Genomic DNA, 27,414 nt, shown 5'->3' with positions numbered 1-27,414 from the left:
ACACAATCTCTACGTTTAAAAAGGGGTTCTTTGCACGAAAAGGTCCATCAGGCATGACGGTACAGCTTGGGGGCACCTCTGCTTGTAAGGATCCTCAGCTTCTGACAATGGCGGTTGGAGAAAAGCACCGCCATAGGGTCCTGGGTGCTAGGCTGCCCCCGGCTTGACCAGGAGACCCCGTGCTTCGCTCTCACGCTTCCTGGAGCACGAACAACCTGCAGCACCAGTGGCAGTTCAGTGGGAGGCGCCTCCTCCCTGTTCATCACCAGCGTCACATACCTTAAGTGACTGCAGAGTGTGTGTGTGTGTGTGTGCATGTGTGTGCACGTGGGCGGGGGGATGGACAGGGGTGCCGACTCCTTCCCTGCACACTGATGTCTCATGATGCCTTTCTGACCAAAGAGACTGGGCCCTGAGGGCCAGCGTGCCCGTACTGATAGGTGAAATGCCAGGAGGTGGTCTCCTTCTGTGACTTGAAGCCAGAGGCCATCCTCGCTGTAGTTTAGCAGCGGCCTCACACCAAAGCCATTCCCAGGATTTGAAGGTCATGACTGAAGAAGGGCACCAGGACCTTAAGGATGTGTTTGGTTAGAGCACAAAACTCAGTCCCTAGACAAGGGCTGGATATCGGACAGGGTGGTGCGAGGAGGAGCCCCCGTGTGCCTGACGTGTCCCTTCTGCACCTTCTGCCAAGTCTGAGCCGCACCAGCCACCTCCCGCCTGGACTCCAGTACTGTGGAGCCGGTGCCCTCCCTGCTTCCTCCAGCTAACCTGGGGCGATCTCAGGTACTTGCACCAACTGAAAAATCCCCATTTTAGTAGGAATCTAGGTTCAGATGATTCTCATAAAAAACAGGGGACTTAGTAAAAAATCATTTGCTTTTAGGCTAGTTAAATCTCCTGCCAAAACAAGACTTTTCAGCAACTTTTCAGCCGCTAAGATTATGAAGTGACTGACATAAAACATTAAAAAGTTTGAGCCCACTGCTGGAGAGGACTGGGGGAAAGGGGTACCTCTCTGCACTGCTGACTGGAATGTATGTGGTATAATCTGTACAGAGGGCAACTTAGGACTATCTGTCTAGCTCAATTACAAATGCCCGTACTTTCTGTCCCACAAGTTCATCTCTAAGAATCTGATGTACAGACAAACACTTGTATTTGTGCACAGTGATACGCATACAAGTTTACCATTTGGAACATTGTTTACATCATTACAAAAGACAGGGAAACAACCTAAATGGTTAAATAAAATATGCTATGTCTGCATAACAAAATTTTTGTAGATTCAAAAATACAATGCTGTCAATAACAGATATGGGGGGGGGTGCCTGGTGGCTCAGTCAGTTGAGCATCCAACTCTCAATTTCGGCTCAGGTTATGATCTCGTGGTCGTGAGATCAAGCTCTGTGCTGGGTTCTGCACTTAAGATTCTGTCTCTCCCTCTGCCCCTCTCTCCCACTCACGCTCACTCTCTAAAATATAAAATTTAAAAAAAAGGAAGTGACTAGTTAAAAAAAATAACTGATATGGAACGAGCTGCGAAGTATATGAAATGCCAAAGAAACCAAGATTTAGTATGTTCTTTTGTAAAAGAGGGGGAAAGAAAGTGAATACAGTGTGTGTACATTTGTATATGCACAAAATGCCTGTGGAAAGATACACAATGAAGCATTTGTCTCCTGTGAGGGGAGACAGTAGCTGGGAGAGGGTGAGATGTAGACTTTTCACTAAGTTCCCCTTTATTTTGAAATTTGAACTATGTAGCTATATTACCAACTAATACACACACACACACACACACACACACACACACACACACACAATGGTCCATAAAATAAGTTACTAGCGTGTCTCTACTCCTTTTCTTTCCCTAATTCAAAAGCTCTGAGGGTTTTGTTCTTAAATGCTCTTTTCTGTACATCTCAAGCCGTTTCTCTTGTTATTTTAATCCAGAGGAATATATATGTTGCCTTTAATGGATGTGGGGGGCAGGGCAGACTCAGGAGACAAAGGCCTGTGACCTTCAGGTCCGACTGCCCCTGACAACATACACACGACAGCAAGCCACTGTTGGCCCACCAGAAGCCATGAGCCCTCACCGCTTTGGTCCGCTCTCTCAGGCTGTTGTCTTCGTAGTGCGGGTGGTTGGTTAAGGTCCTTCCTGTGCACAGCTTAACTCCGGCCAGCAACTGCATGCTCCCGGCAAACACGGCCTTTCTTGGGGTGTTGGAGCTAGAAGATTCAGAGTCTGAATTAACTCCACCGCTAAGATTTCCTCAAAGACAACAAGAAAACAACATCATGTTCCCAGAATCACCCAGCTGCGTCAGGAAGGGCTGAGACTTTGGGAAAAACACAGGAGGCTGCTTGACATTTGCCTTCAAACCGTTTCATGAAACTTCTCCTGTCTGTTTTTGACAATGGTTGGGAAACTTCTAATTTACTGTTTTGATGGGTTTACCCTTATAATGAATGGGCTTAGGATGTGGGCATCTCCTGGCTCTAAGCCTTCTGGGCTAAATCCCATAATCCTCTCCCTCTCTTGCTCCAGGGGGTCAGATTCTGACAAAAAAGAACTTACAAGACTGTCATCCTGTTCTGTATTAAACTTAACTAAAGGGCTGCCTAGAGTAAAGCAAATTATAAAGCCAGAAACTGCAGCTAATCACGAGTCAATTCCAACGGTTTTCATTTGAAACAAGAAAAAAGATCACAGATGTTAGGATAAATAGCTTTCCAGAAAAAAAAAAAAGAAACCAGAATCAGTAGAAACAAAAGAACACAGAAGATTTTGAAAAGGCAAATAATTTATTACTCAGTATGGGGACGTACACTGTTTCTGATGTGGAAACACAAGCATTTCCCATACTCCTCTCCTTGGCCCTGATTATGAAAGTCTGAGGAATCTGGAGGAATACGGGCACTCTCGCATCATTAAATCATGACCCTGCTAAGTGCCACCAAGCTGCGATTCCCTGCCTCCCTGTGGGGTGTGACGGACACTGACGGAGGATCAAGGAAAGAGTCCCTGATTCCAGTGAACTCATTTTTCCTTTTCCCCCTGAAAGAAAAGAATCTTAGTGGTTGACTTTAATTCCCTTCCATTTTTTGGAGTGCCTTGCAAATCCACGAGGTGTCAGTTCCCCGGGACGACCCCGAGCGCCTTTGTGCAGACTGCTCAGCACACTGCTTCCTGCGGGGGCCACTGGGGGCACCGCGAGCCCTGCCTGTGCTAAGAAAAGAGCAGTCTGGGCTTGCCAGGGGGAGGTAAAGGACACAGATAATTTCGAGAAGAAGTCTCACTGAATATTAAAACTCGAAATACTCTAGCGAAAGAGCAGGCTGTTCTCCTTGCGTTTTGGGAGATCAGGGCAGAAACTTACCCTGGTGCTAAGTTTCTAAGAGAAGCCACCATCATATTCCCGCATCACATGCGGATGTTCTATTTCCTTCAGTGCAATGCTAAGACCAGAGTGTGAACGCCATCTGACAAAGGCCTTATGGTACATCCTACAGTTCAAGTTGTAACGCTCACAACTTACTTGAAGAACTCAGATTTTCTACCAATGACCCTCTCACTTGGATTTCAATGGGCTTTCTCAAGTGACAAGACGTGGACAGAAGGACGATGGGCAACAGGAACGACATGTGACCTGCGTCCTCCCTTATGGACGCCAGAGGCTAGAGTGTGGACTAGCACAGACCAGGTTTTCAGTGAGCCTGACTGCTGGGTGGGTGGTCATCGTTCCAACAAGCAGACCCAAGAGTGCAAGAACAAACGGATGTTTGCCCCGTCCCCTTGAGCTGGCAATTTACAGGGAACTCTTGACTTCTGTCCCATGTGGTGGGTGGGACAGGCGGGTTTCAATGACAACTTGTGAAGGTGTAGCATTCCTTAGCAGGAGATTCTACAAATATTTAGTTTAATTCAACTGACACTTACTAAGCACTTAGTCTGGGCCGCCTACCCTGAGCCACCCTCATCACCGCGCGCCAGACTTGCAAAAGAGTCCCTAATGGAAACAAACCATAAGAGACTCCTAACAATGGGGAACAAACCGAGGGGTGCTCGAGAACAAACCGAGGGAGGTGGCTGGGGGACGGGCTAGATGGGTGATGGACATCAAGGAGGGCACTTGTGGTGAGCACTGGGTGTTGTGAGTGATGAATCACTGAATTCTACTCCTGAAACCAATAGCAATACTGAAACCAATACTGATACGGATTTAAATGAAAATTTAAAAAGAAAAAGGGCATCTGGATGGCTCAGTGGGTTAAATGTCCAACTCTTGGTTTCGGCTCAGGCCATGCTCTCAGTTTGGGAGTTCAAGCCCCACATCAGGCTCTGTGCTAACAGCACAAAGCCTGCTTGGGATTCTCTCTCTCTCTTTCTCTCCCTCAAAATAAATAAACAAACTTAAAAAAAAACAAGAAAAAAAAAGAAAAAGAAAAAAATGGAAAGCTTAAAAAAAAAAGAATTGTAAAGAATAAGTATGGACAAATATTAATTAAAGAAAAGTGTCATCATTTTCCCAAGCCAGTCTTCTTTTCTTTTGTATACTCTTAACTGGCTTAAACCATTCCACCGCAATAAATAATATAATCATATCCCATATTAAATAATGCCCCAAAGTGGCTGTCTGTGGGGCCTCTGAACTGAAGATACGAAGTCTGGTCTCCACGTCTGGCAGAGCACAGGGTAGAGGCGAGGGCTGGCTGTGGGTGAGCTGTCCTGGCTTACAGTCTTACTGCCTAAAGAGTGCCCAACCGGTCTTTGTACACAGATGGCAAATCCGGCAGCTGAGCTGATAACATCCATCCAGATCTCAAGACTGTCTTAACATCCCCGTTTCGAATTAGAACAGGAGCCAGCGTCAGGGAGATGCACAGAGCTGTTTCTAGTATATATTTTATAACTGTGGCAGTCACAGATGACTGATCTAGGACTGATCTCTTAACTATTCATGGCTAATGACCCAGGTTTCATCTCCCTTCCTAGACTATAATCATACTACTTGGATGAATTACATAGTTCTCAAAGGTTTAAAATGTCCAAAGTCCTGAACTGCTTGCTGGGAAGCTACAAAGCTATTCTTTATTCAGTCAAAATCTATTGCTGAGGGCCTACTGTGTGCTGGGCTGGCAAACGTGGTATGATGGTAACCTGGCTTCAAGAAGCCTTCTAGCTAATAAGCTAATAGAGCCAGACTCAGCTCCCACTATAGGCAGACACTTCCATATAAACCAGTCATTAGTCTAGCACATATTTACTAGTGCTTTCTGTGGGCCTTGAGCGATCCTGGGAACGAAACCCATCAGACTTGGCTCACCCTGGCAAATCCCGCCTCTCCCCACTGGGTGCTCAGGGAGCACTGGAGCGCCCCGCCCCCACAGCGGTGCAGCCACGTGCCGCAGGACTGCTCAGAGGCACGGAGAGAAAAATGAACTAAACCACATTCTTCTGTGATGTGTGTGTGTGTGTTTTTAAACGTTTATTTTTGAGACAGAGAGAGACAGAGCATGAACGGGGGAGGGTTGGAGAGAGAGAGGGAAACACAGAATCGGAAACAGGCTCCAGGCTCCGAGCTGTCAGCACAGAGCCCGACGCGGGGCTCGAACTCACGAACCACGAGATCATGACCTGAGCTGAAGTCGGACGCTTAACTGACCGAGCCACCCAGGCGCCCCTTCTGTGATGTGTTTTAATGTTTGGCCTCATTAGCAAAGAGTCGGAAAGTTTAAAAGTAAAGGAATCTGTCTCAGCTGCTGGCACAACAATCCTGTGGCCTGTTAGCAGTCTTTCCTTGGTTTTACTTTATTTTTTTTAAAACTTTAAAAATTTGTTTATTATTGAGAAACAGAGAGAGACAGAGCATGAGCATGGGAGGGGCAAAGAGAAGGGGAGACAGAATCTGAAGCAAGCTCTAGGCTCTGAGCCGTCAGCACAGACCCCGACGCGGGGCTCGAACTCACAAACTGCAAGATCACGACCTGAACCAAAGTCGGACGCTCAACCGACTGAGCCACCCAGGCACTCCCTTGGTTTTACTTTAAAGCAGTAAATACAAGTACCCCAACGCCTATAAAATGAACTAGAAGTAATACTTCCTTGAAAACCAGGAACTTCCGAGCATAGCAGAGACGATGTTTATTCGCTTTCTTCTAGTGACTTGGTTTCATAAGCTAGCCCCATTGCAACCTGGGATATTTCACATTTTAAAGATTCAAGTTTACCCATAAAGCCAATGCAAAGCAAAACAAACAAGCAAAGTGGAACAAAAGGAAAAACAATCACATGTTTTCTGAACTTTAAAAACCTAGCTAGCTTCGCTGTGGTTTATATTTTCTGTGGTGAACTCAGCAGGCAAAGGGAAAAGGCATTTTTTTGTCCTTAACTTAAAATATGCAGTATGACAGGTGTAATGCTGGGTATTCTGCCTTCACAGATACTTCTGTGAAGTCTGTGGTCTGTGTCTAAAACAGCTAATGTGCTTTTAACCATTGAATGACACTTCTCTATTATAGAAAAACAAAGCAATTTTTACCAATGTTTGAACAAATGATGTATAAAATGAAAGGATAATTTGTTTTTATAGCCCTCTGCCAAGCTCTATAGCGGGCTGCCCAACCTGCAAACAATTTATTCTGCAAGAAATGTCACTAAATAATGACAAGGACTCACAGGTCAAACGGATTTACATTACATAATTTAAATGTCATTCCAGGAAGACCTGATGGCATTTTGAACAAATAATCTCATTTACTTTTGAAGCTCTAAGCTTCAACAAGTTAATTACTGTTGAACTAATGGGTAAACTGAGCATTATAATATAATGTGCGAACATTTGCTTTATCTACCCCTCAAAAATTTATAGAATTATGCAAATACCACAAAATGATTCATTAAATATAAAAGAGGCTTATAGGCATTTAAGGTCTCAACTTAACCTTCATCATACTTAAGATACACAGTAATTCTTTCTGCTTTGATAAAATGCTAAGGAAGTATGGTCCATTTTCTCAGTCCCATTGAGAATATATTGCACATGCAGGCTTCATCACTGAAAAGGGACTACCGTTAGTGAAAAATCTTCTAAAGCCCCGTGGTTAAAATGTCACATCTCAGAATATTCAAATCTGCGGGAGTGTCTTCATTGCACAACGTCAAAGAAGAATTTCAGGAACAAGAATGAAACACTTACGGGTCACAAAGGAACGAGGTCTGAAGCACCACTGCCGTGGCATTTGGCCTCGTGGAAGTAAAAGTGCTTCCTAGTCACACACACGGCACAGCAAGTACCACCTGGGTCTTGCTGAAAGAGCTGCCAGAAACTAAAATCAATCAATCAATCAATCAATCAATCGTGTTTTTAATCTCTGCGTTTGGGAGACCCTCAATCTGCTGGGAAGCGAGCATGCGGCAGTGAGCGCCGTGTGGAGGGCAGGCGGCCAGGGGAGCACACAGGCCGGCCCCGAGGAAGGATCGGGGTAAGCGGCCTCCTGGTTCTCCCAGGGAAGATTCTGGGGCTGATTTCAACACAATGTCCTTGCTGATTAACGAGGGATCGACTCTCAAAGTTCTATTAGTTTTCTACTTACATTGAAATCTCGAAGGAACTAAAGATAGGACATTTCTATTACTAAAAAAGTTTTCAGTTGAAACCTGATAAGGCTCTAAAAACCTTAAAACTGGAGTCAACAGTAAGAATATGGAAAAAAGGCATGAAGACAGCAGTGCTGAGAAGAGACTCAACTCTAGCGGAGAGGTGGTGAGAGTGGGCGGCCACGTGATGTCCTATGTGTCGTTGGTGCTCAATAAGTATCTGTTAAATCCTATCAGTAAGTACAAGTTCAGATATAACTTTACGCATTAAGGTGTTAAACAGTCTCTCAGACACCGAATCCCTTCAGAACGGCCCCTCTCCTATTAATATGTGGTGTCCTAAAGCCATGCCCTTTATCTTCCCCGGAGGCTGTCTGGTTGGCCAATAAAGGGTCATAACCGAGCCCTCCAGAAGAGGAGGAAATAACTAACTCCTGCTGAGGTGATGGAATCCTTCGATTCATCCTCCAAGCCCGAGAAGCCCAAGTGAATACTCGGCCAGCCCTGATCTCCAAACAGAGGCCCAGTGTCCCAGAGCACAACGGTGATGCGTAAGGCAGGCGTGTGGTTTGCCCCAGCATCAAGTATACAGAACAGAGACCGGGACGTGCTGGGTAGGCTTCTTCTCAACACGTCACAGAGGAGGGGCCCTGTGCCATCACGGAGGGTCACTTGAGGTGTCCCCGAGGGTTCCTGTAGGTCACGGCTTCTCATCCCGACTCGTCCCACAGCCGTCCTGTGACGGAAGCTACGTCCCGCCCCGTACACGCTGCCATGACCTCCCTGACGAAAGACAGACATGGCGCCACTGTGCCGGCTGTCCGAGAACAGCAGCAGACGACGTGGGAAGAAGGGGGCCGAGTCCCTGCCAGAGCTCTGCCGGCTGCCCTCGGACAACTTCAGACCGACTCCCAGGTACAGTCCATGCCATCCTTCGGCCACAGCCTGCTTCCAGCACAGCTCAGACCTGCTAGTATCCCGGGCACAGGTGACTCATCAGAGTAGTAAAATGGAAGCGGAAGGTCATATGTTACGTTTCAGAAACAGAAGAAATCAAGGCGAGTTCAAAGAATATGAAGTGTGTTTTCCCTTGTGTTTGGAACCGAAGGCTACAGACCAGAGCTGATTTCAATGTTGATTTAAACAAATACATTTTGCGTCTAACTAGACCCAATTTTGGCATATATTCATCATCACTTAAGCTTATTTCACAAACATGCCCAGCAGCTATTTTTACAAAAACAGTAATTAAGATTTGAAGAATTTTAAGGGAAAACGAGCAAGATTAGATCACAATGGGGCCAATATTTTGGAACAATACAAAGCTTTCCAGTTGCTGAGGATTTTTTAAAAAGTAGAAAGAACGTGTTTCCATACAGGGAGAGGACCATGTTAGTAAGAGGATGATAAAGTAAGGAACAAAGATCGCTTTCGCAAAGGAGAGAAGTAACAGACTAACAGACTGTCTTCTTTGCACTCGGAATATAACCTCTCATCTGCCATCTCTCAGAACCAGGAATGTCACTGTAAGTAATCTTGCCTGAGGACAAGCACGGAGACACAGGCACTGTAGTAAGCGCAGTAGCCTGACACTGCCACGGACCGCCTGGCCTCCGCCAGGACACGTTCTTACCGAGGCTCCATTCATTCCCCAGGGACCGGGGAGCCCAGGCGGGCTGCTCACAGGAATGACCGAGGCAGGCCCGCCAGCTTCAGGGCTCTACCAGGAGGGGGCGCCCTGCGCTCTTCCGATCAATAGTGTGACTTTGAAACCAGAACACCACCAGCCTCACCTTCACAGGTACGTGCCATAAATTTCCGGGTGACTATAGTTAATGCAAAAGTAATTAGCTTTTCTTTACACGAATAACCCTCTTTTCCCATACACAATAAATACGGAAGGAATTATTTACTCTATAATCGTCTGCCGTGATTTAAAGTTAAATAAATAAATAAAGACAAAGCACTGCTTAGTAATCTCAGCACTGGAAGTACATGAAAAATTATACTCACTGCATCTAGTCAAAGCCAGTCCGACATTGGGACCAAAGCCACATATATATTTTAGACATAAATCTCTATAAAATCCATGTATTGCACTCAAGAGGCCAAAGCTATCAAACGTTTACCATCTCTTAATACACAAGCGGTGCTAAACTGTACTGGTTAGTAAACATTAGTCATGAGCAAGTGCCAATATGGCTACTAAAACCCTAAGTGATGGAGACGATACCGCCGATGCCTTCAGAATATGTCACACAAGATTTGCGACGTCCATTTACATGTGAATAATCACACTGCTGCTTTTTGGTTACAAAGTAGGGAAATGCAGTACTACAGGGCACAGGAATGCTGCTGTGGGTAACAAAGTTTATTTCTGGTGGGAGGCAGGTTCCATTAACAAAGCTTTCGAACACATGACTTTCACGCTGACACTGAGTGCTGGGGCAAAGCAACAGAACGCAGGCAACAGTAGGCACCGAGAGGATGCTAAATGGGACGATGTTCAAGAGAGAAAGAGTCTGGATTTTTAGTTTTCTTTAGGCCTGGGCTCGGGCAGTGTGCTTCGTTGAAATCAAATGTGCATGCAGCTAGTAGGACTCTGTCATTTACGGTATAACTTTTCAATGATTAACAAGGAAAGAATACTTTCATGTGTCAGCAGTAACAGAAAATCTGAACGGTACCAAAATGGAAGACACGCTAAAGGTAAAATTGGCCTAGACTACGAAGCTTCCTTTCCACTGCTGCCAGTGGCCTGGGGAGCATCCTCCAGCTCTGACTTCCTCTCCTTACAGGTATTTTCCCTTCTTCCGGAGTTTGTGGTTAGAGAGAATATTTCTTGAATGGGGAGAAATTATTTCCAAATATAGAGCTTTAAAGAAAAACTCAGAAATGAATGTATCTTCACAGTTAGATTTCAGAAAAAAAGAAAACACCAAATGAGGTCTATGGTGACGCTTAAAAGGCACTTTAAATTTTAAAGGTTAAAAAAAAATCCTCTTACTTAATCCAGTTCATCAGCTCCACTGTATCTGGATCATAGAATTCTCTCAACTCGGAGAGTTCATCCATCATTCCTGGCCAGAACTGAAATTAAAAACAAAACAAAACAAAAACAAAATCCACCCCCACACCCACAACTGTCACTAAGATTAAAACGAAAGGGGACAAACGGCATATAGCCTGTGAACTAAATAAACACGCAACCGCAGCATCTGAACGACTTCACCGCGGCAGTGGACCTTCCTAGCAGAAGCCAGCCAGAGTCCGAAAAAGGTTCCCCGAGTTATTCTGAGCCAAAGCTAATCAGGGCTAGAGAGGTTGGCAACTTTTTACAATGAGCTTTTATTTTACTCTAATAAAAAACCTGTTGTATGTGGTGTTAGTATCTAGTGAAACATTCATTTCGATAGGACAGGAAATGGCAACCGCGAGAAGGTTCCCAGTATGTTAGAAAAATAGATCTTCCATCATGCAATCTACCCTTCGATGCGGAATGTGCCCTTACAAGACGTTAGAGCTGCAGAAACGCTCTGGGACAGAATCTCCTCTCATCCCCACAGTTACCCAGGGAGGAAGTGGACGCAAGAGGGCACCATCCCTATTGCTGTTCATGGTTCATTTTGTTGGTGTGGAGACGCTGGCTGGAGAGGTAGCCTGACTTGACCAGCTCACGGACTGGCAGAGCTATGGCCTGAAACCTGACTCCAAATCCAAATCCAGGATAGCCTGGCATATTTTAATGTAATTACAGGTACAGTGGGAGAGAAGAATATTTGAAAGTAGGACTCTCCAGGAAATCAGGAACATTTTATGCCACTGGTGCCTCCTACTCAACTCAAGGTGGTGAAGGGGAAGCAGAGTGCGAACATCACACTCTGAGCTTACTGCTTTTCTACCACAATTCCCTATTTAATCCAACAATTAATTAAATGTTCACTGCTGTATCGAATGATAATCGGCTAAGAAGCCTCGATAATCTACATACGTCCTAAGGTGAACAGCAGAACTCCCATGTTGGAAGAAGGCCAATGACAAAGTGCCCGTGCTTCATTAATTTTGAAAATACAGGAATTTTATTTAGGGACCACTAACTAGAACCCGAGTGAAACCTGACTGCTTGGAGGCTGTGTTTTCAGCCCTGTCACTTTCTTATCATCTCATCTTTGGCCATTTTTACTGCTCATTCTCATCTAGTGTTGTGGGTGGGTGAATCTGGAAAACTGTTGGTGATGGAAAACCAAGACAGCACTACTGTCTCAAAGTTTTAGAAGAGATGTAATCATAGTGATTCAATGATACCTTTGTAATATTTCAATTATCCCTATTAATTTGGATAATCAGTAGAATACCAACTTTTTAATGATAGGTCCAAATTATGTGGGTATAAAACATATTTTAAAATCTATCAATTCAATGGATAGTAGATATTTTTCTAGCTTGAAAGTTGCTGTTGTTAATTCTGAAAATGTTAAAATCTAGTAACACTGTCTTGTGGCAGACTTCTTAAACAGTGTGAAAGTGTCGAATTAACTAAATGCTGTTTCTAAATGACTAGCAATACTGTGAGAATGCAGCGATGCAAATAAATTAATCAATGTGAGCGTAATAATAACTCCTGATTTTAGAGTGAAGTGCATGCTTTTCCCTTTTAAATAGGATTGTCCTAAAGAGACATATAGCAAAATTGCTACTATGGACAAGAAAATCTGAAATCCTCATTACAATTGTTCTGTGAAACTCAAATGAGGCTTTGAAGTAGAGGAGTTCATTTTACTTATCAGTAAATCTGTTCAATAGTTGGAAAACAGATTCAGTTTCGGGGTAATTCTTAATATACATAACACCTTTATTTTCTTTGTGATTTTAAATGTGGAGAGGTTGGAATATCTCAACGGTTTTGTACCGTGGAAGCTGGACGCATGAAGATTTCTCCTGAAGTCTGATACTGAGAAGGGCTACGCTGATCCTAGGCGAGTCTTCGGAAGGATTCTTCCGAGTTACTAACTCTCTCACTCAAAGAATATCAACACAGACTTCCTGGAAATGATGGCTTTTTTGGTGCTCTCACTGGTTTTTCTATAGTAATGGTTTTCAAGAGAGGTGGGGAGAGGGATTTTGCCCCACCCCCAGAGGGATGTTTTGCAATGTCTGGAGGTTTTTGATTGTCCCAACAGGAGAGAAGTGCTTATTGGCATCTAGGGGGTCGAAATTAGGGATGTTGCTAAACATCCTACAACACACAGGACAGCCCCCTATGACAAGGAATTACCTAGCCAAAATGTCAATAGTGCAGGGAAGCCCTGTTCTGTGCGTAAGTGCCACCTGGAGGGCCGGGGAAATACATTTCTGGACTCCACTCCAGAGGTTCTGATTCGGTAGGTGTGGTCTGGAGCGGGACCCAAACATCTGTATTTCTAACAAGTTCCCAGGTGATGCTGATGTTGCTTGTCTGGGGACCACACTTTGAGACCCAATGCCATATAGCGTAGTTTATTTCTTCTAGAATGCCCTTTCTCAGTTTTGCCAAGAACAAGAGACTGAAGTCCTCAAACAGCTGTAAAAAATGAACACAATTCCAAATACACAGCTGAGACATGGAAGAACTCAGCCTACACACAGAGAGGCTGTGGAAAAAAGACCGCTACCGTGTGCATACATCTTTAGCGTGAGACCAGAAACGTGGTGAGCTCTGTCTTCTCTGGGAGGAGGGGGTTTATCACCCAGAACCAACGTGCAGAGGGGAAGTTACCTCATTCCTTATTAAACGTAAATTCTACTTAATCTTCCGTTTTTGCTTTCCAGATGTTTTAAAGAAGTTTCATTTATTTACATCAGAGCAAGAAAATTCCCAGGGGCAGGGTGGTAGAAATAACCTATTTCTAGGTTTTCTAATATCTGAGTTAGCACAGTGCTCTGCCTATGACAATAAATGTCTTGATGGATAGGAACATGATAGAGCATGATTTTTTAAAATATTTACAGCAGAATCATCCAAGAGTGTGATTATCACATATTATTTTTAGCCTAAAACCTCTGGCTTTGAGTAAAATCTTACATGAAAGGATAAGCCAAACCCAAAGCTGAGCTGCAATCGCTAATCCTCCCCGTGGCTGAGCCCCCTCCTCCCTTGAGACTCCCTCCCAAATGAGGGGCGATACACAGTAGAGGATGAGATCTACTCTTCGTTCTGACATAAAACCAAATTTGAAGGAAAAATTCTAAACTTAAGAATATGTGTAAGATTGTTTAAAAAGAGAGGGTAAAAGCTCGGTTGGATGGTGTAGTCTGGGCTCCCTGCCCGGGTACCAATTCAAGCCTCTAAATCTCAAAGATGTGTCAAGAGTCACCAAATCGTCCGTCTGACTGGCGACTCCCTGTCTCTTACGAAGGATTCTCAGAACTGAAGCACAGTTAAAGCTATTTCAGGAGTTAGTCAACTGAGAATATGAGGAATTTCCTTATTTCCTATTGAAACTGAAGGACAGATAACGAGGCTAGCCTGGGACTGTACTTACTTACATATGCCCAGCCTCTTACAAAGTGATTTTAAGCATCTAATAAAATATGTAGGTTAAAGTAAGATGCATTTTAGGATCTCTTACTCTCTCTAAAGCAGGTAACAGGGAATTATTTTTCTTCTTAATTTACCTCAACATAGGTCTGAAAACATCTTTCGGAATTTGCATCAGCGGAATAGTAAGTCAAAACCAAAGTTAATCAGAAAAATTAACCTGTAGTCGTTTTTGCTACAATGTTTTTACTTGTTAAATACTATTTTGGAAATAGATGGGTTTTCCTATCAATGCCAGGTGGCTTCATAAGAAGCCAAGGAGAGGTCTGTAACCTCCACAAACCATTCTATTTGCCAGTAACATACAGAGTACAGAGTCAAAGCAATTATTCTGCTAAACTGATCAATGGCAACAATGAGGAAAATCAGTCTTACCTTATAGCACAGATACAGCAGTATTAATATCGGTACTGAATATCGCATTATACATATCTATATAAGAAAGACATTATTTAGATCACAGGTATTTTGAACACTTTGGCCTTACAGTTTTGTTTTGTAAACATAGGACACATTCTTTTTAAAGCAACAAAAATGTGATTTCACGGAGCATGAGTCTCCAATATGCCAGACAACTGGGTCAACGTAAGGGTCCCAATCACTCATGAGATACTTGTAGCTTCTACTCTATTGCTACCTTGTGAGTTCACACGGGAGAACAATTCAAAACTGCAGTTATAGGCTATTAACCATAACCATATGCTTATTCATATTTTTGTTTTCCTATCCCCCGTTATTAATATTTGTTATAAGGATAATTTATTATAATAATAGTGATAACTGGATAATGGAGTTCTTGAGGATTTGTAATTTTTCCTTGTGTGCTTTACAGTATTTCCAAATTCAGTATAATAAGCAAATCTAGCCAATGGTTTGGGAAAAAATAAATAATTTAAAAAATAAAATTAAGAATAAAATTATTGTAGAAATAACTCCTTAGAAAATCCTAAGGTCTACGGCCACACCAGCCTGAATGCGCCCGATCTCGTCTGATCTTGGAAGCTAAGCAGGGTTGGGCCTGGTTAGTACTTAGACGGGAGAAAACCATAAGGTGCCAGTTATCTATTTTCTGCCTCAAATTTTAGTATCTGTTTCATTGGACCGATGTAGGGGCAACTACCGAAAACAACAATCACTGGTAGGAAAGAAATCCTGAAAGTCATCAAACTAAAAGGGATAATAGCACTGACCCTCTTTGGGTTATAAAGATGGATCAACTTCAGGAGTAACTCCCATATTTCAGGGCTGCATAAGCCAAACGATGCAAACACACACATGTGTGACGTCCAGAGGTACTTCATTCTGTAGGAAAAGAAACAGGCAAAGGTCAGCAAGTGCCAGCCAGCCGTGGAGAGACCCGCGGTGTGAGACAGTTGTACCGTCTGGGACAGGAAAATCTAACTGAGGCTGTGCAGGAACCGTCTGCCAAAGGATCAGTTACGAGTTTCACTGCCTTTTGAGAACCATCATATAGGTAAAAATAGACAAATCTGGGTAATTAGGAAAAAAGGGGTTATTAATAATATTTTGTACTGGAAAAGGTAGCAAACAAGAAAAATTTTATGGCAACCATAATTATCAATGAAGATGCCCGTCAGTTTCCAAGTTACATTGCTAAAATATGTCAGGTAAAGAATGGTCAGATAAAAACATTAATCAAGCAAACAGATAAGACAAAATACCTCATCGTACTCAATGCCAAGAATCCAAACAGAATGGTATGTATTAAGTTGTAGGCAGTTTCTGGTTTCAGGATGATCGTGCACTTTCCCATTTGACCCATGGATTGTTGATTTGCAGAATCACTGAATAAAACAGCACACATACAAAATTGAAACTGGATACATAACTGTAAGTTAGGTGAATCTTTTTAAAAGATTTATGCCTTCATATATATACAAATGTATTTAGAAACTCATCCCTTCATATATTTAGAAATGTATTATTGCTCTAAGACAAAATGAGTCAGCATTAATCAATTTTGAATTTGTGAAGCTAAAAGTGCTAAAATGCATCACTAACTAAAATTTAACAAATTTCATTGTAAGTAAAAATTTAGAGTACTTCAACCCTTTATAAGAAAATAGAAATAATAGTCTTCTGGAGTCAAAAAGATAAAGATATCTTTAAAGATATTTCATGAGTTGCTAGTATTTTGTAAGTTTTCATAAATAAGAAAAAATAAAAATGTGTCCATAAACTTGGAATTCAGTTCCTTTATGAACAAATGATCACATTTTAACCTATCAATGCCTCATTACAGATGTCTGATGTGATTTTTTTAAATCAAATATGGCTATGTTAAAGTAATTACACCCATAATATTAACAATAATTCCTTATCACGTAACACCCACTTTGTATTCTATTTCTCATGTGCCGCCATTGCTTTTTTCAGGTGGTTTCTTTGAATTAGGACCCTAAGCTTTCACACTGCATTTCATCAACGTCTCTTTAAGTTATCTCTCAGTCAAAACAAGTATCCTCTGCTTTGAAGCTGTTTATTGGCTGAAAGAAATGTCATTTGTCCTGTAACTACTTCCACCTTCTGGATTTGGCTGATTTTCTCCTTGTGGTGGTGTTTAATACGTTTCTCTATGCCCACCCTGCTTATAAACTTATAATTAGATCTAGAGGTTAATTATTAGTGTCAGGTTCATTTATTTTGGCAAGAATACTCCATGGGGGACCTCCTGTACTCTAAACTTGGTCACACCGGGGAGGCACATACTGTCATCTCTGGTAGTCCCCACTTTAGAGATGCTGAGATGGACGAGTGGGTTCAGATGTCGTCCAGTGTGTTGTCAAGGGCATAAGGAAACAACAGGAAGTGCCATCAGTTTCAGATAAAAGCAATGCCTTGCAAAGGCCCCACTTAGCCTTCATAAAATCCAACACACCTGGATACGTAGGAGGCTTCCATGTAACTAGAAAACTATTCTTCCCTGGAAATCTTTTCAACCACCCTAGATACATATGAAAATTAAACTGGTATTCTAAGGTAATTTTCACCACTGGTAGTAATCTTTACTTAGGTGTCATATATTACAACCCAAACCCTGGCTTCTCTGTTGCTACTAAAAGGTTGCTCCAGACAAGAACATATGTTCTCATTTTCCCCTGATACCTGAGAGAATTCTGCAACACCTCTCCCCCATCTCCCTGGCCAAGCTGGAAAGCTCGTATTAATCCCATGAATATAGAGCCCATGAGTTAATTCCTTTTCAGTCGTAGCCTTTACACCAACACAGATGTGTTGCGTGAACAGAACAGTATCATCCTTCCTAGTATTAAGATGGTGGAAATATTTTAAATACTTGGCATTGATAAAATATCCTTCAAATTACTTAGAAGTTCATCTTAAGATACCATTATTCTTAAACTACTTTAATTAATGTAGTACTTTTCCTCTAATAAGGTTCTAATACCCCTACGTGGTAGATGAGGATGTTCTAAAACCTCACCCACAATCATACACCAAGTCAGCCTGCAGAGACGGCTCCTAGATTCACACTGAGCATGGCAGACATTTTCACAAAATACTGCAGGCCAACTCAACTTCCTGCTTTGCATGCAGTCTAGAGTCCTGCCGACACTTGGCGTGTCTGGAATAATATTAAATTACACTGTCTAGAATAATTTCCATCTATTTTCACAGGGCTGGATTTTATCTTGGGCTAGAGATCAGGCTAAGAACACTTCTGAAAGATACTAAAATAGTTTATAGTCAATGAAGTATTTTCATGGTTCAATGTTGCTTCACTCTCTTAATAATCATAAAACATCTCAACTGATCTGGACTCATTTTAATGCCCTTCTCCAGCACAGCTCTCCAGTGGCTGCGAATCACAGCCCACCAGCACCTTAATTGGCAAGATAACTATGGAGAAAAAGGGCTTCCTTCTGAGCTTCATTAAGTTTTCACAAATGACAGCAGCTTCAATTTCTTACACTTAATTTTCTTTCAATTTAACACGGACAGTAAATGCAGAAGCCCTCCATCAGCCTTGTAGGTAGGTATTCCACACGTTTTTAAAAAGTCTTTATACTCCCTGGCTCTTTCTTTTAGCAGATTAGTAGACATGTTAAGTTTTTAGAAACAGCCAATTATTGCTGAAGACTTTGGTGGACTCCAACTTTACAAGCCCTTTAACAACATGCAACAAAACACAGTTAACTCTTGATACTTCATGAGAAATAAAAAAGGCAGCTAGACAAAGGCAGAAAAACAACAGGAAAACTAACAATGAGAACCAAAGAGAGACTATGAGTCACTAATAGTAAAACGAGCTAATGACATATAAAATGTACAGAATGTTCCAGGCGTGAGGCACCATTCTAAGCACTGTATGTCATTTTAACTTCCCACAAACCCTGTAGAGTAAGTCCTCTGAGTATCCTGTGTCTATAGAAAGGGGCATACGGGAAGGGCTCAAAGGGGACAGCCTGTTCGGTGTTGCCTGCTTTTTGCTATCTCTTAGCTGGTCCATCGTTAATGACTGAGTGGAGTCCAATCTAAACTGGCTACGTCCCCCCTTTCAGCTGCACAATACCGCATCTGTGTCTGATAGATTGATTTTCAACTGAGCACTTTTTCGGCAACAGAGAGCAAGTTCGTTAAAGCACAGCATAGGCTTCCGAAACACGCCATACCTGAGATTATGGAAGGCGACTGCTAACGCTGCCATCACTGTGATGGACAGAACAAATATGTAAGCATAAAAAAGTAGAGTATCTGAGAGCCTTCCAAATGTATTAAAAGGTAAGAGGCCAAATGCTTCTTCACACAGATACAGATTTGCATCAAAATCTCTAGGGAACAAATGAAAAGGCAAAATATTAAATTCAAAACAAGATAAGTAAACCACACATTTTTCCTCAAAATGAGCCTGGAATTAATAGTTCAAGGCACTATGAAGTTTGAAAGTCCCTGCTGATTTAATATAAAAAGCAAACATAAATTTTAAATTCAGCCATACCTTGTTGCTCCAAACCCAAATTTTGCCTTCAGAAATTTAAATATGTGTTCGTCTGACTTCAGATTAAGAATTTTCTATCAGGGAGGGAGAAAATGAAAATTACTATTAACGCCTTATGCATGATTTCCTGATAATTTCCCAATGAATACATACATCTGGTGTCCAGTTTCACAGGACTGCGTGTGTGCGTGTGTGTGTTTATAGCAAATGTTCTCAATAGTTGTCAGAAATGAGGAATTCTAACACAGTGACTTTTACACTCCTTCATCCCACCCCCCCTTTTTATAAGCAGAATCACTTTTTCCAACCTTATAAAGAAGTTCAACACGTAAAATAGATAAAAGATGAGCTTCTTTGGTCTCAGGGAGGAGATGGCTGAAGCCAGGTGAGTACAATTTTTTTTTTTATCAGAAAACCAATAATTTGATGATCTGAGACCTCAAACAGGTATAGAGCCCACAGGGCCTCTCTGGCTTTGGGGTCTCTGTCTGGAGACACAATTGATAGAAGACTCATTCACACAATGACAACTGAAGGCTCAGTGGTGGCCCCCAGAGTGAACAAATGCCAGCGCATATCATTAGTGATTAGGATTTTAATTCACATCATTTTATTTTTAACATACGCTTTACAAAAATCCATATAACATAAATCGGTCAAGAAATTCTATCAAAAGGAAAATGAAGATAGAAAAGAAAGTAAGATGAATCCAGAAGTGAGGTTAGTACATAAAATACGTTTGCTACAGATGAGCTGCAAATCTGGGCTTACACATTCTACTAGCAAATGCAGAGGGAGATAAAAGCACAGGTCATAAGATTAAAACAAACTAGTTGCTCAAAACAGATCCTAACACTCCTAAGACTGAGACTCAAGAGAAATTTTCCCCATGGGTACGGAAAAAACAGCAGGAGTCTCAAAGACGAATTTTTTCTAATTCCTCTCATTGTATGTAGCTGGCAAGACATCAAGTATGACTCAATAGATGGTATTCTTTGGGAAGTCAAGAATCAATGGTCCAGGCATGCAGCGCTCTACTGGCTTCACTCAGGCACGGATGACTAAATGTCTAGAGTGGGGGAATGGGTGAACCGCGTATCTTTCAGCCAATCTGTCGGAAACGCTGATTGCTCAGCTCAAGTAAGCTTCTGAAAAGTACTGAACTGTGTGGGGTTTAAGAACTAGCGACAAGGACCTGGAGTGGAACTGTTTAATGTGGCCGGATGAGTGAGAGTCTCTGAGAGTCAACAGACAGGAAGAGGGACTGCCAACGTACATGCGGATGTCTCCTGCCCTGACACCAGCCTGCCAGGAGGGGCAAAATCGTTTCAATAAACCACTGCGGTTCCAACAGTAAAGCTAGTTTCTCTCTCTTCTTTTCTTTTGTTTTAAGTAATCTTCTATACCTACCGTGGGGCTCGAACTGACGACCCCGAGACCAAGAGTTGCACGCTTCACCAGCTGAGACAGCCAGGCGCCCTGCCTGTTCATCTATCAACTTAACCCAGTGAAAACCATGTCATCTTTTTCTTTGTACCACAGTGCAAGAAAATGCTCTCTAAAAAGTAGAATTTTTTAAAATTAGAGCGACACTTGTTTAATGCCTTTAAAGTTGAGCTTTTAAAAAGTGTAGTAACTCAAAAAGGGAGTTCAGGTTAGAACATATTTAAAAAATGAGCAGAAATCAATGACTGAGAGAATAACTGTTTCAGAAACAAAGTGAAAACTGAGCTTGTTAAAAGGAGAACTGGTCATTCTTTAGGTAACTTTAATTCATAAATTAAATGTCATTTTATTAACCTACCTTAATAATGTTGTTGAGAAAAAGTGTCAAGCATAAAACTGCAAATAAATGTAATAATAGTTTCCCCAGCCTATTAAGGAAGCTTCCAGTTTTCAGATTTTTCTAGAAATGAAAACAGCTGAGTCTTAATTCTTAAATTACTTCAGAGACATTTAAGATGAGATTACTTAAGGATTTAAAACATGAGATCATGCAACATACTGGGAAAATATGTGGAAAATATCACCTACTTTTCACGAGGTTATATACTGTCTTAATGTTTGTAAATGTCTAATATAAATGTAAATGAATCCCTTAATAAGCTTCATAATGTCAGAAAACTGTCCTAGTCGTTTTTTTCAGACCTTTGCAACTAGAGTATGGAGTCTGCCAGGAGGTACTCAGGATACATTGACTGAACAAATCTTGTGGTCATTTAACCATTAATTCATGTATCACAGACGACACAGCAAATTAAAGACCTACCAGTATAATAAAAGATGAATTGTGCTCTTTATAATAGTCTTCTTATAACTGTCAGATTAACTTTACAGATCATCAAATATAATAATATCTAATAATTTTGAAGAATTAAATAGGCATGATGTTTATTTATAACTAAAGTTAGAAGGATGAATGAGAACTATTGTTTTAGATCATCAACTGAGGCCTTTTTTAAAAAAATCTTTGTGACAGCTTGTCCATGACAGGATATTTTCTTCCTAAAGCAGAAGGTAAAACAGCTTCTTGATATAAAAGTACTTATGAGAAATGTTTCTCAGGCCTTGTGACGTTATGTGAAGAAAAACAAATTAAATCTCATGTAACTTTAAGAGATTTGAATTCTTTAATAAAACCAAAATATCAGGTCAGTGTTTTCAACTGTGACACTCTAGGAATGTGCCCTTATTTCTGAATGTATGTATCTGGATTCTCAAAATTCTCAGAGTTAATCTAAATTCACTTAAAAATCAATACCACGATATGGAACGCTGCGGTAGGGAGCAGTGCTACTGTGTCGCCAATAATAAGGTATCCAGCAACTCGAAAGACACTGGGATGAACATATGTCCCCAAGCAACAGGTTCTTCTTACACTTGAATTCACACACACCAGAAGTAAAAAAGTTTTTCTTCTTCGTTTCAGGTTTAAATCAATGGCATGCATTCAAAATTAGCATCTCTGGCTAATCCCTGAACTGAGATTCCAATTCTCTAAGACAAAAGTAAATGTCAAAACAAGGGGTGGCACATCAGAAAGCTTGAAAACAGAGATGCTACACCGTGCACATAAAAACAAACAAACAAACAAAACCAAAACCCAAAACAAAACAAAAAACCCCTAAATAATGGGTCCGGTGCTTTTCAGTGGGAATCTGGTCATAAATTTTCCTTTGTGTGCTGTATAAAAATAAGGCCCAAGCAACCACACAATTTAAAAAAGAGTTTGCTTAAAGGACAAAAATAATGTCCTACCTGAAGTTTTCTTGCAATTAATACTGAAAGATTAAAACTGATCAGCAATGATCCAAGAATCATAGAATTAAAAAACTGAAGAATGCACACCAAGAGCAAGCCTGTCATTTGTATGCCATACAGCCATGTCGCCTGCAACAAGCAAAGATTAGGTGGTTAAAGACTTTATCAGAAGCCTACCGCATGCTGGCACGTGGGCAACTAGCCGGCTGGATACATTTCAAGTTACAAATAAAGCAGAAAGCACACCTAGCTTCAAGCAATTCCATCTAAAATCCAAAATCATACACATACTGCTTATTTACCTTTTAATATACTGCATTTTATTTATTTATTTTTTTAAATTTTTTTAACGTTTATTTATTTTTGAGACAGAGCATAAACAGGGGAGGGGCAGAGAGAGAGGGAGACACAGAATCAGAAGCAGGCTCCAGGCTCCAAGCCGTCAGCCCAGAGCCCGACGCGGGGCTTGAACTCACGGACTGTGAGATCGTGACCTGAGCTGAAGTCGGACGCTTAACCGACTGAGCCACCCAGGCGCCCCATGATATACTGCATTTTAAACCTTGTAACATTAGTTAAAGAGGAAACAGATAATATGAAGTAGAGGAAGCAGACAATGGCATAAACATATTCTGGAAATGGGCAAATGCAGTCCGCAATTTCCTTCTAAATTCTCTTACAGTTACTATGTATAGAATCTTCTGGTGTTCTGTTATTTCCGAATTTTCCACACTCCAGACTATCCTATTGCTTCCTTTTCTCTGTGTGTGCACCTGATTCCATCAGGCTGAAAAGCCCTCCTGGAGCAAGGCCTTCGACTTTCCACTTCGGGGGCTCTCTAGAAGGTGGCACAGTGCAGCAGTCAAGAACACGACTGGGGTCGGGGCGCCTGGGTGGCTCAGTGAGTTAAGCGTCTGACTTGCACTCAGGTTGTGATTTCGCGGTCGGCAGGTTCAAGCCCCACGTGGGGCTCTGTCCTGACAGCTCAGAGCCTGGAGCCTGCTTTGGATTCTGGGTCTCTCCCTCTCGCTCATGCTCTCTCTCTCAAAAATAAATAAACATTAAAAAAAAAACAAACCCACAACTGGGGTCAATAGCACCTGTGCTAGCTTGCGGATTCTGACATAAACCAGCTGTGTGACCTTCATGTGCTGGAACTGGTTCATGTGCAAAAGAGGGATGTTTACACCTTCCTCAGAGTTGCCGTGAGGCCTTGGCGGAAGGACCGGATGTGGTACTGTTTTAAAATGCCTAGCACATAATGAGCACTCGCTAACGACAGCTCTCGGTGTATAAGAATTGTTGACAGGTGGATATGAAAGAAGCAAAACTCCACCAACTTGAACACAGAAAATATGCCACAAAGAAAAACTGACAGCCTCTAATAACGAGTTGATACTGAGTTGATACTCTCTCCTCTTTGAGATTGGACAATTCCATATTCATATCGGCATATGAAAAATCCCACTTTCATTCAGCAGCAAACCAGATTTCCCTCATAGCTTTGTTTTCTTAACTTCAAAGGAAACAAACCTATAACAAGCATTTAGAAGGCAACACCTGCAACGGTTCAGTGCTTTTGCTTGGTTGTTCACAGAAATGTGGATTTTAGGATTATAATGGCACAATATTTCATTATAGGAGATTTAGGAAAACATAAAAAAAGGAACAATAATGGATAGAAAAGTGGGCTCTAAAATCAAAATCCAACATCATTACCTACAGAAATAATATTGATTTCATAGTGGTGGTAGGATATTTCATGTGGCATTTTCCTTATTTCACATTATATTGTATCATTTTCTCACATCAATGACTGTTCTGTGAAAACTTAATTTTAAATGGTTACATAACATTCTACCATATGCCGTAATTTGTCTGCCAGTGGATCATTTGTTCCCAGCTTTTTATTATTGTTGAAGTTAATGTTATTACGAACATCCTTTTGAAAAAGTCCTCAAATCATTGTATCTGATTACACTCCTCCACCCTTATCTGCGAGGGATCTGTTCCAAGATCCCAGTGGGCTCCTGCCTAGTCGTGCCTGAAACCATGAATGCACCGAATGGATGGATAGTATGTTTTCTCCTGTACATGATGACAAAGTTTAACTTACAATTTAGGCACAGTAAGAGATTAACAACAGTAACCAATAATAAAATAGACCCATTGTAACAATATACTGTACAAGATTTATGGGAATGTAGTCTCTCTCGAAATATCTTCTTATACTGCACTCACCCTTTTTCTTGTGATCTGCTAAAATGCCTACGTGATGAGATGAATGAAATAAGGTGAGTGATGCAGGCATGTGACATTGAATCAGGCTACTACTGTCATTCTGGCTATAGGTCAGAGGTGGATTATCTGCTTCTCACCGTGGCTGACCTCACATAACTGAAAACATGGATAAGGTGTGGGGGTGGGGAGGCTTCCGTAGCTCCTTAATTTGTTCATTGTTGTATAGCTAGCACCTAAAACAACACCCACTAGGACAGTGACACTCAATAAATATTGGAGGGACAAATGAATGAATGCATTTCCTTAGGACAGATTCCTAAAAGTACAATTACTAGATAGCGAAGGAATAGTTATTCTTTTTTAATAGCTTTATTGAGATAGAATTCACATGCCATAAAATTCACCTTTTTAAAGGGAACAATTCCTGACTTTTAGTATTAACAGTTGTGCAAACATCACCAAAATCTAATTTTAAGATATCCTCATCATCTCCCCAGTCCCCCCAAATTCCATAGCCATTAGCTGTAACTCCTTTTTTTTTTTTGTAGGTCCTCACTCCTTATTTCCTTCCCATCATTCCTATCCAACACCAATCTACTTTCTGCCTCTAAGGATTGGCATATTTTGACATTCCATACAAGTGGAACCACACAATATTTGTTTTTGTGTGACTGGCTTGGTAACACAGTGTTTTTTCAAGGTTCCTTCATGTTGTAGCATGTATCAGTGCTTCATTCTAAATTTTGACAGGTGAATAATATTCCGTTGTACCACATTTTGTTTACCCCATTCATCAAGTGATGGGCATTTTGGTAGTTTCCACTTTCTGGCCATTCTGAATCACGCTGCTATGAACATTCATGTACAAATTTTTATGCAGATATAGGTTTTCATTGCTCTTGGGTATGTTACTTAGCAGTGGAATTGCTGATCGCATGGCAACTCTATGTTTAACACGTGAGCCAGTGCTAAATTGTTTTCCAAAGAGGCTGCACCCTTCTATGTATCCCTCCAGCAATGAGAGTTCTAACATCTTCACATCCTTGCCAATGCTTATCATCTGTCTTTGTTGTTGTTTTTAGATTTTAGACATCTGAGTGGGGGTGAAAGTGTATCTTATTTTGGTTTTGACTTATTTCCCTAGTGACTAATGATGCTGAGCATCTTTTCATGTGCTTACTGGACATTTACATATCTTCTCGAATTGTCTATCCAATCTTTTGCCCGTATTTATTATTGAAAGAGCTGAAAGAGTTCTTTATATATCCTGGAAGTGCATTATCAGATAGAGGATTTGCAAATATTCTCTCCCATTTTGTGAGCTGTCTTTTCACTTCGATGATTTGTTTTGAAACACAAAAGTTTTTAAGTTTGATGAAGTCCAATTCACCCATGTTTTTCTTTAGTCACTCATGCTTTTGGTGCTGATCCTTGTAAGAAGGCTTGGCCTACTCCAAAGTCATGAAGAATTTTTCCTGTCTTCTCCATATTTTATAGCTTTAGCTCTTAAAGTAGGTCTTTGCTGTACTTTGAGTTAATTATTGTATGTGTGGGGGGGGGTTGGGAGGGAGGGATCTGACTTAATTCTTTCACATGTGGATATCCAGTTATTCCAGCACCATTTGCTGAAAAGATTACTTTTTCTCCATAATTATCTTGGCTCCCTTGTTGAAAATCAATTGTTTATTTTTGGTGAAGACTTATTTCTGGTCTTTCAATTTTATTCCACTAATTTATGTCTGTCCTCCTACCAGTATCACACTGTCCCAGTTACTGTAGCTTGGAAATAAGTTCTGAAATTGGAAAGTGTGAGTCTCCCAACTTTATTCCTCTTTTTCATGGCTGCTTCAACTATTCTGGGTCCCTTGGGTTTTCCCATGAATTTTAAGATTGGCTTGTCAATTTCTGCAAACAAAAAAAAAAAAATCACCTGGGATTCTGAGAGAAATCGTGTTGAATCTGTACATCAATTTAGGAGTACTGTCATTTTAAAAATAGTAAGCCTTCCAATCCATAAACATGAGTATCCTTCTAACTTATGTTGGTCTTTAAAACTTTCAATGTTTTGTAGCTTGCAGTGTAGAAGAAAATTTGCAATTCTTTTGTTCAAGTTATATCAAAGTATTTTATTCTTTTTGCTACTTTTCCTTCTAGGAAGTATTTGTATTTTTTGCTCTCTTTCCTACTGGAGTGCAAATATTTTCCTCATTATCCTCTTTAAGGATAACAAATCACTCACGAATACATTAAAAAAAAATAAAACAATTTTTTGTTTGCCTTTTTGAGTTATGGTGTTTTCTGGTGTTGCCAGTTTTTGGGTCAAATAGGCATACTTCTAGAAAAAAGAACAGTTTGTGTTACAACAAGGTTGTATGGTTTTATAAATGTAACGATATTCAAGGTTCATAAGAAACATTGCTAGTGAGCCGCCGGAATATAACGTTGAGTAGTATTGCATATTAGAAAGTCCTAAATTATCAGTGGTAGATCTGATGTTTGTTCTCAGATTTTATTAGTCCAGTAGAGTTTAGAAACGAGGTAGCATTAATATATTCTTTCTATGTAGAGTAACTGGAATTTTCTTCAGTGGGTCTTGCTCCTGCTCTCTATAATCATTTAAAAAAAATTTTTTTTAATGTTTATCTTTGAGACAGAGAGACAGAGCATGAGTGGGGGAGAGGCAGAGAGAGAGACACACACAGAATCCGAAGCAGGCTCCAGGCTCTGAGCTGTCAGCACAGAGCCCGACGC

General features: G+C 41.2%; 1 protein-coding gene across 4 annotated transcripts in view; it reads right to left on the bottom strand.

The window, feature by feature from the left end:
* Positions 1-27,414, bottom strand: part of DPY19L3 (dpy-19 like C-mannosyltransferase 3) — a 76,824-nt gene that overhangs the window by 5,947 nt on the left and 43,463 nt on the right. For all 4 annotated transcript variants that reach the window (XM_027044892.2, XM_053211121.1, XM_027044895.2 and 1 more), the window contains 9 exons: positions 22,420-22,551; positions 20,966-21,067; positions 19,162-19,235; positions 18,836-18,994; positions 15,866-15,988; positions 15,374-15,485; positions 14,559-14,615; positions 10,614-10,696; positions 2,103-2,235 (listed from right to left, as the gene is read on the bottom strand). In XM_027044892.2, coding sequence (XP_026900693.1) covers positions 2,103-2,235; positions 10,614-10,696; positions 14,559-14,615; positions 15,374-15,485; positions 15,866-15,988; positions 18,836-18,994; positions 19,162-19,235; positions 20,966-21,067; positions 22,420-22,551 — 975 coding nt within the window. The remainder of the gene's footprint in view (positions 1-2,102; positions 2,236-10,613; positions 10,697-14,558; positions 14,616-15,373; positions 15,486-15,865; positions 15,989-18,835; positions 18,995-19,161; positions 19,236-20,965; positions 21,068-22,419; positions 22,552-27,414) is intronic.

Source organism: Acinonyx jubatus, chromosome E2, assembly GCF_027475565.1.
Source record: "Acinonyx jubatus isolate Ajub_Pintada_27869175 chromosome E2, VMU_Ajub_asm_v1.0, whole genome shotgun sequence".
Lineage (NCBI taxonomy): Eukaryota > Metazoa > Chordata > Mammalia > Carnivora > Felidae > Acinonyx > Acinonyx jubatus.
Note: the sequence above shows the minus strand (reverse complement) of the source record. Positions and strands in the feature narration are given on the sequence as shown.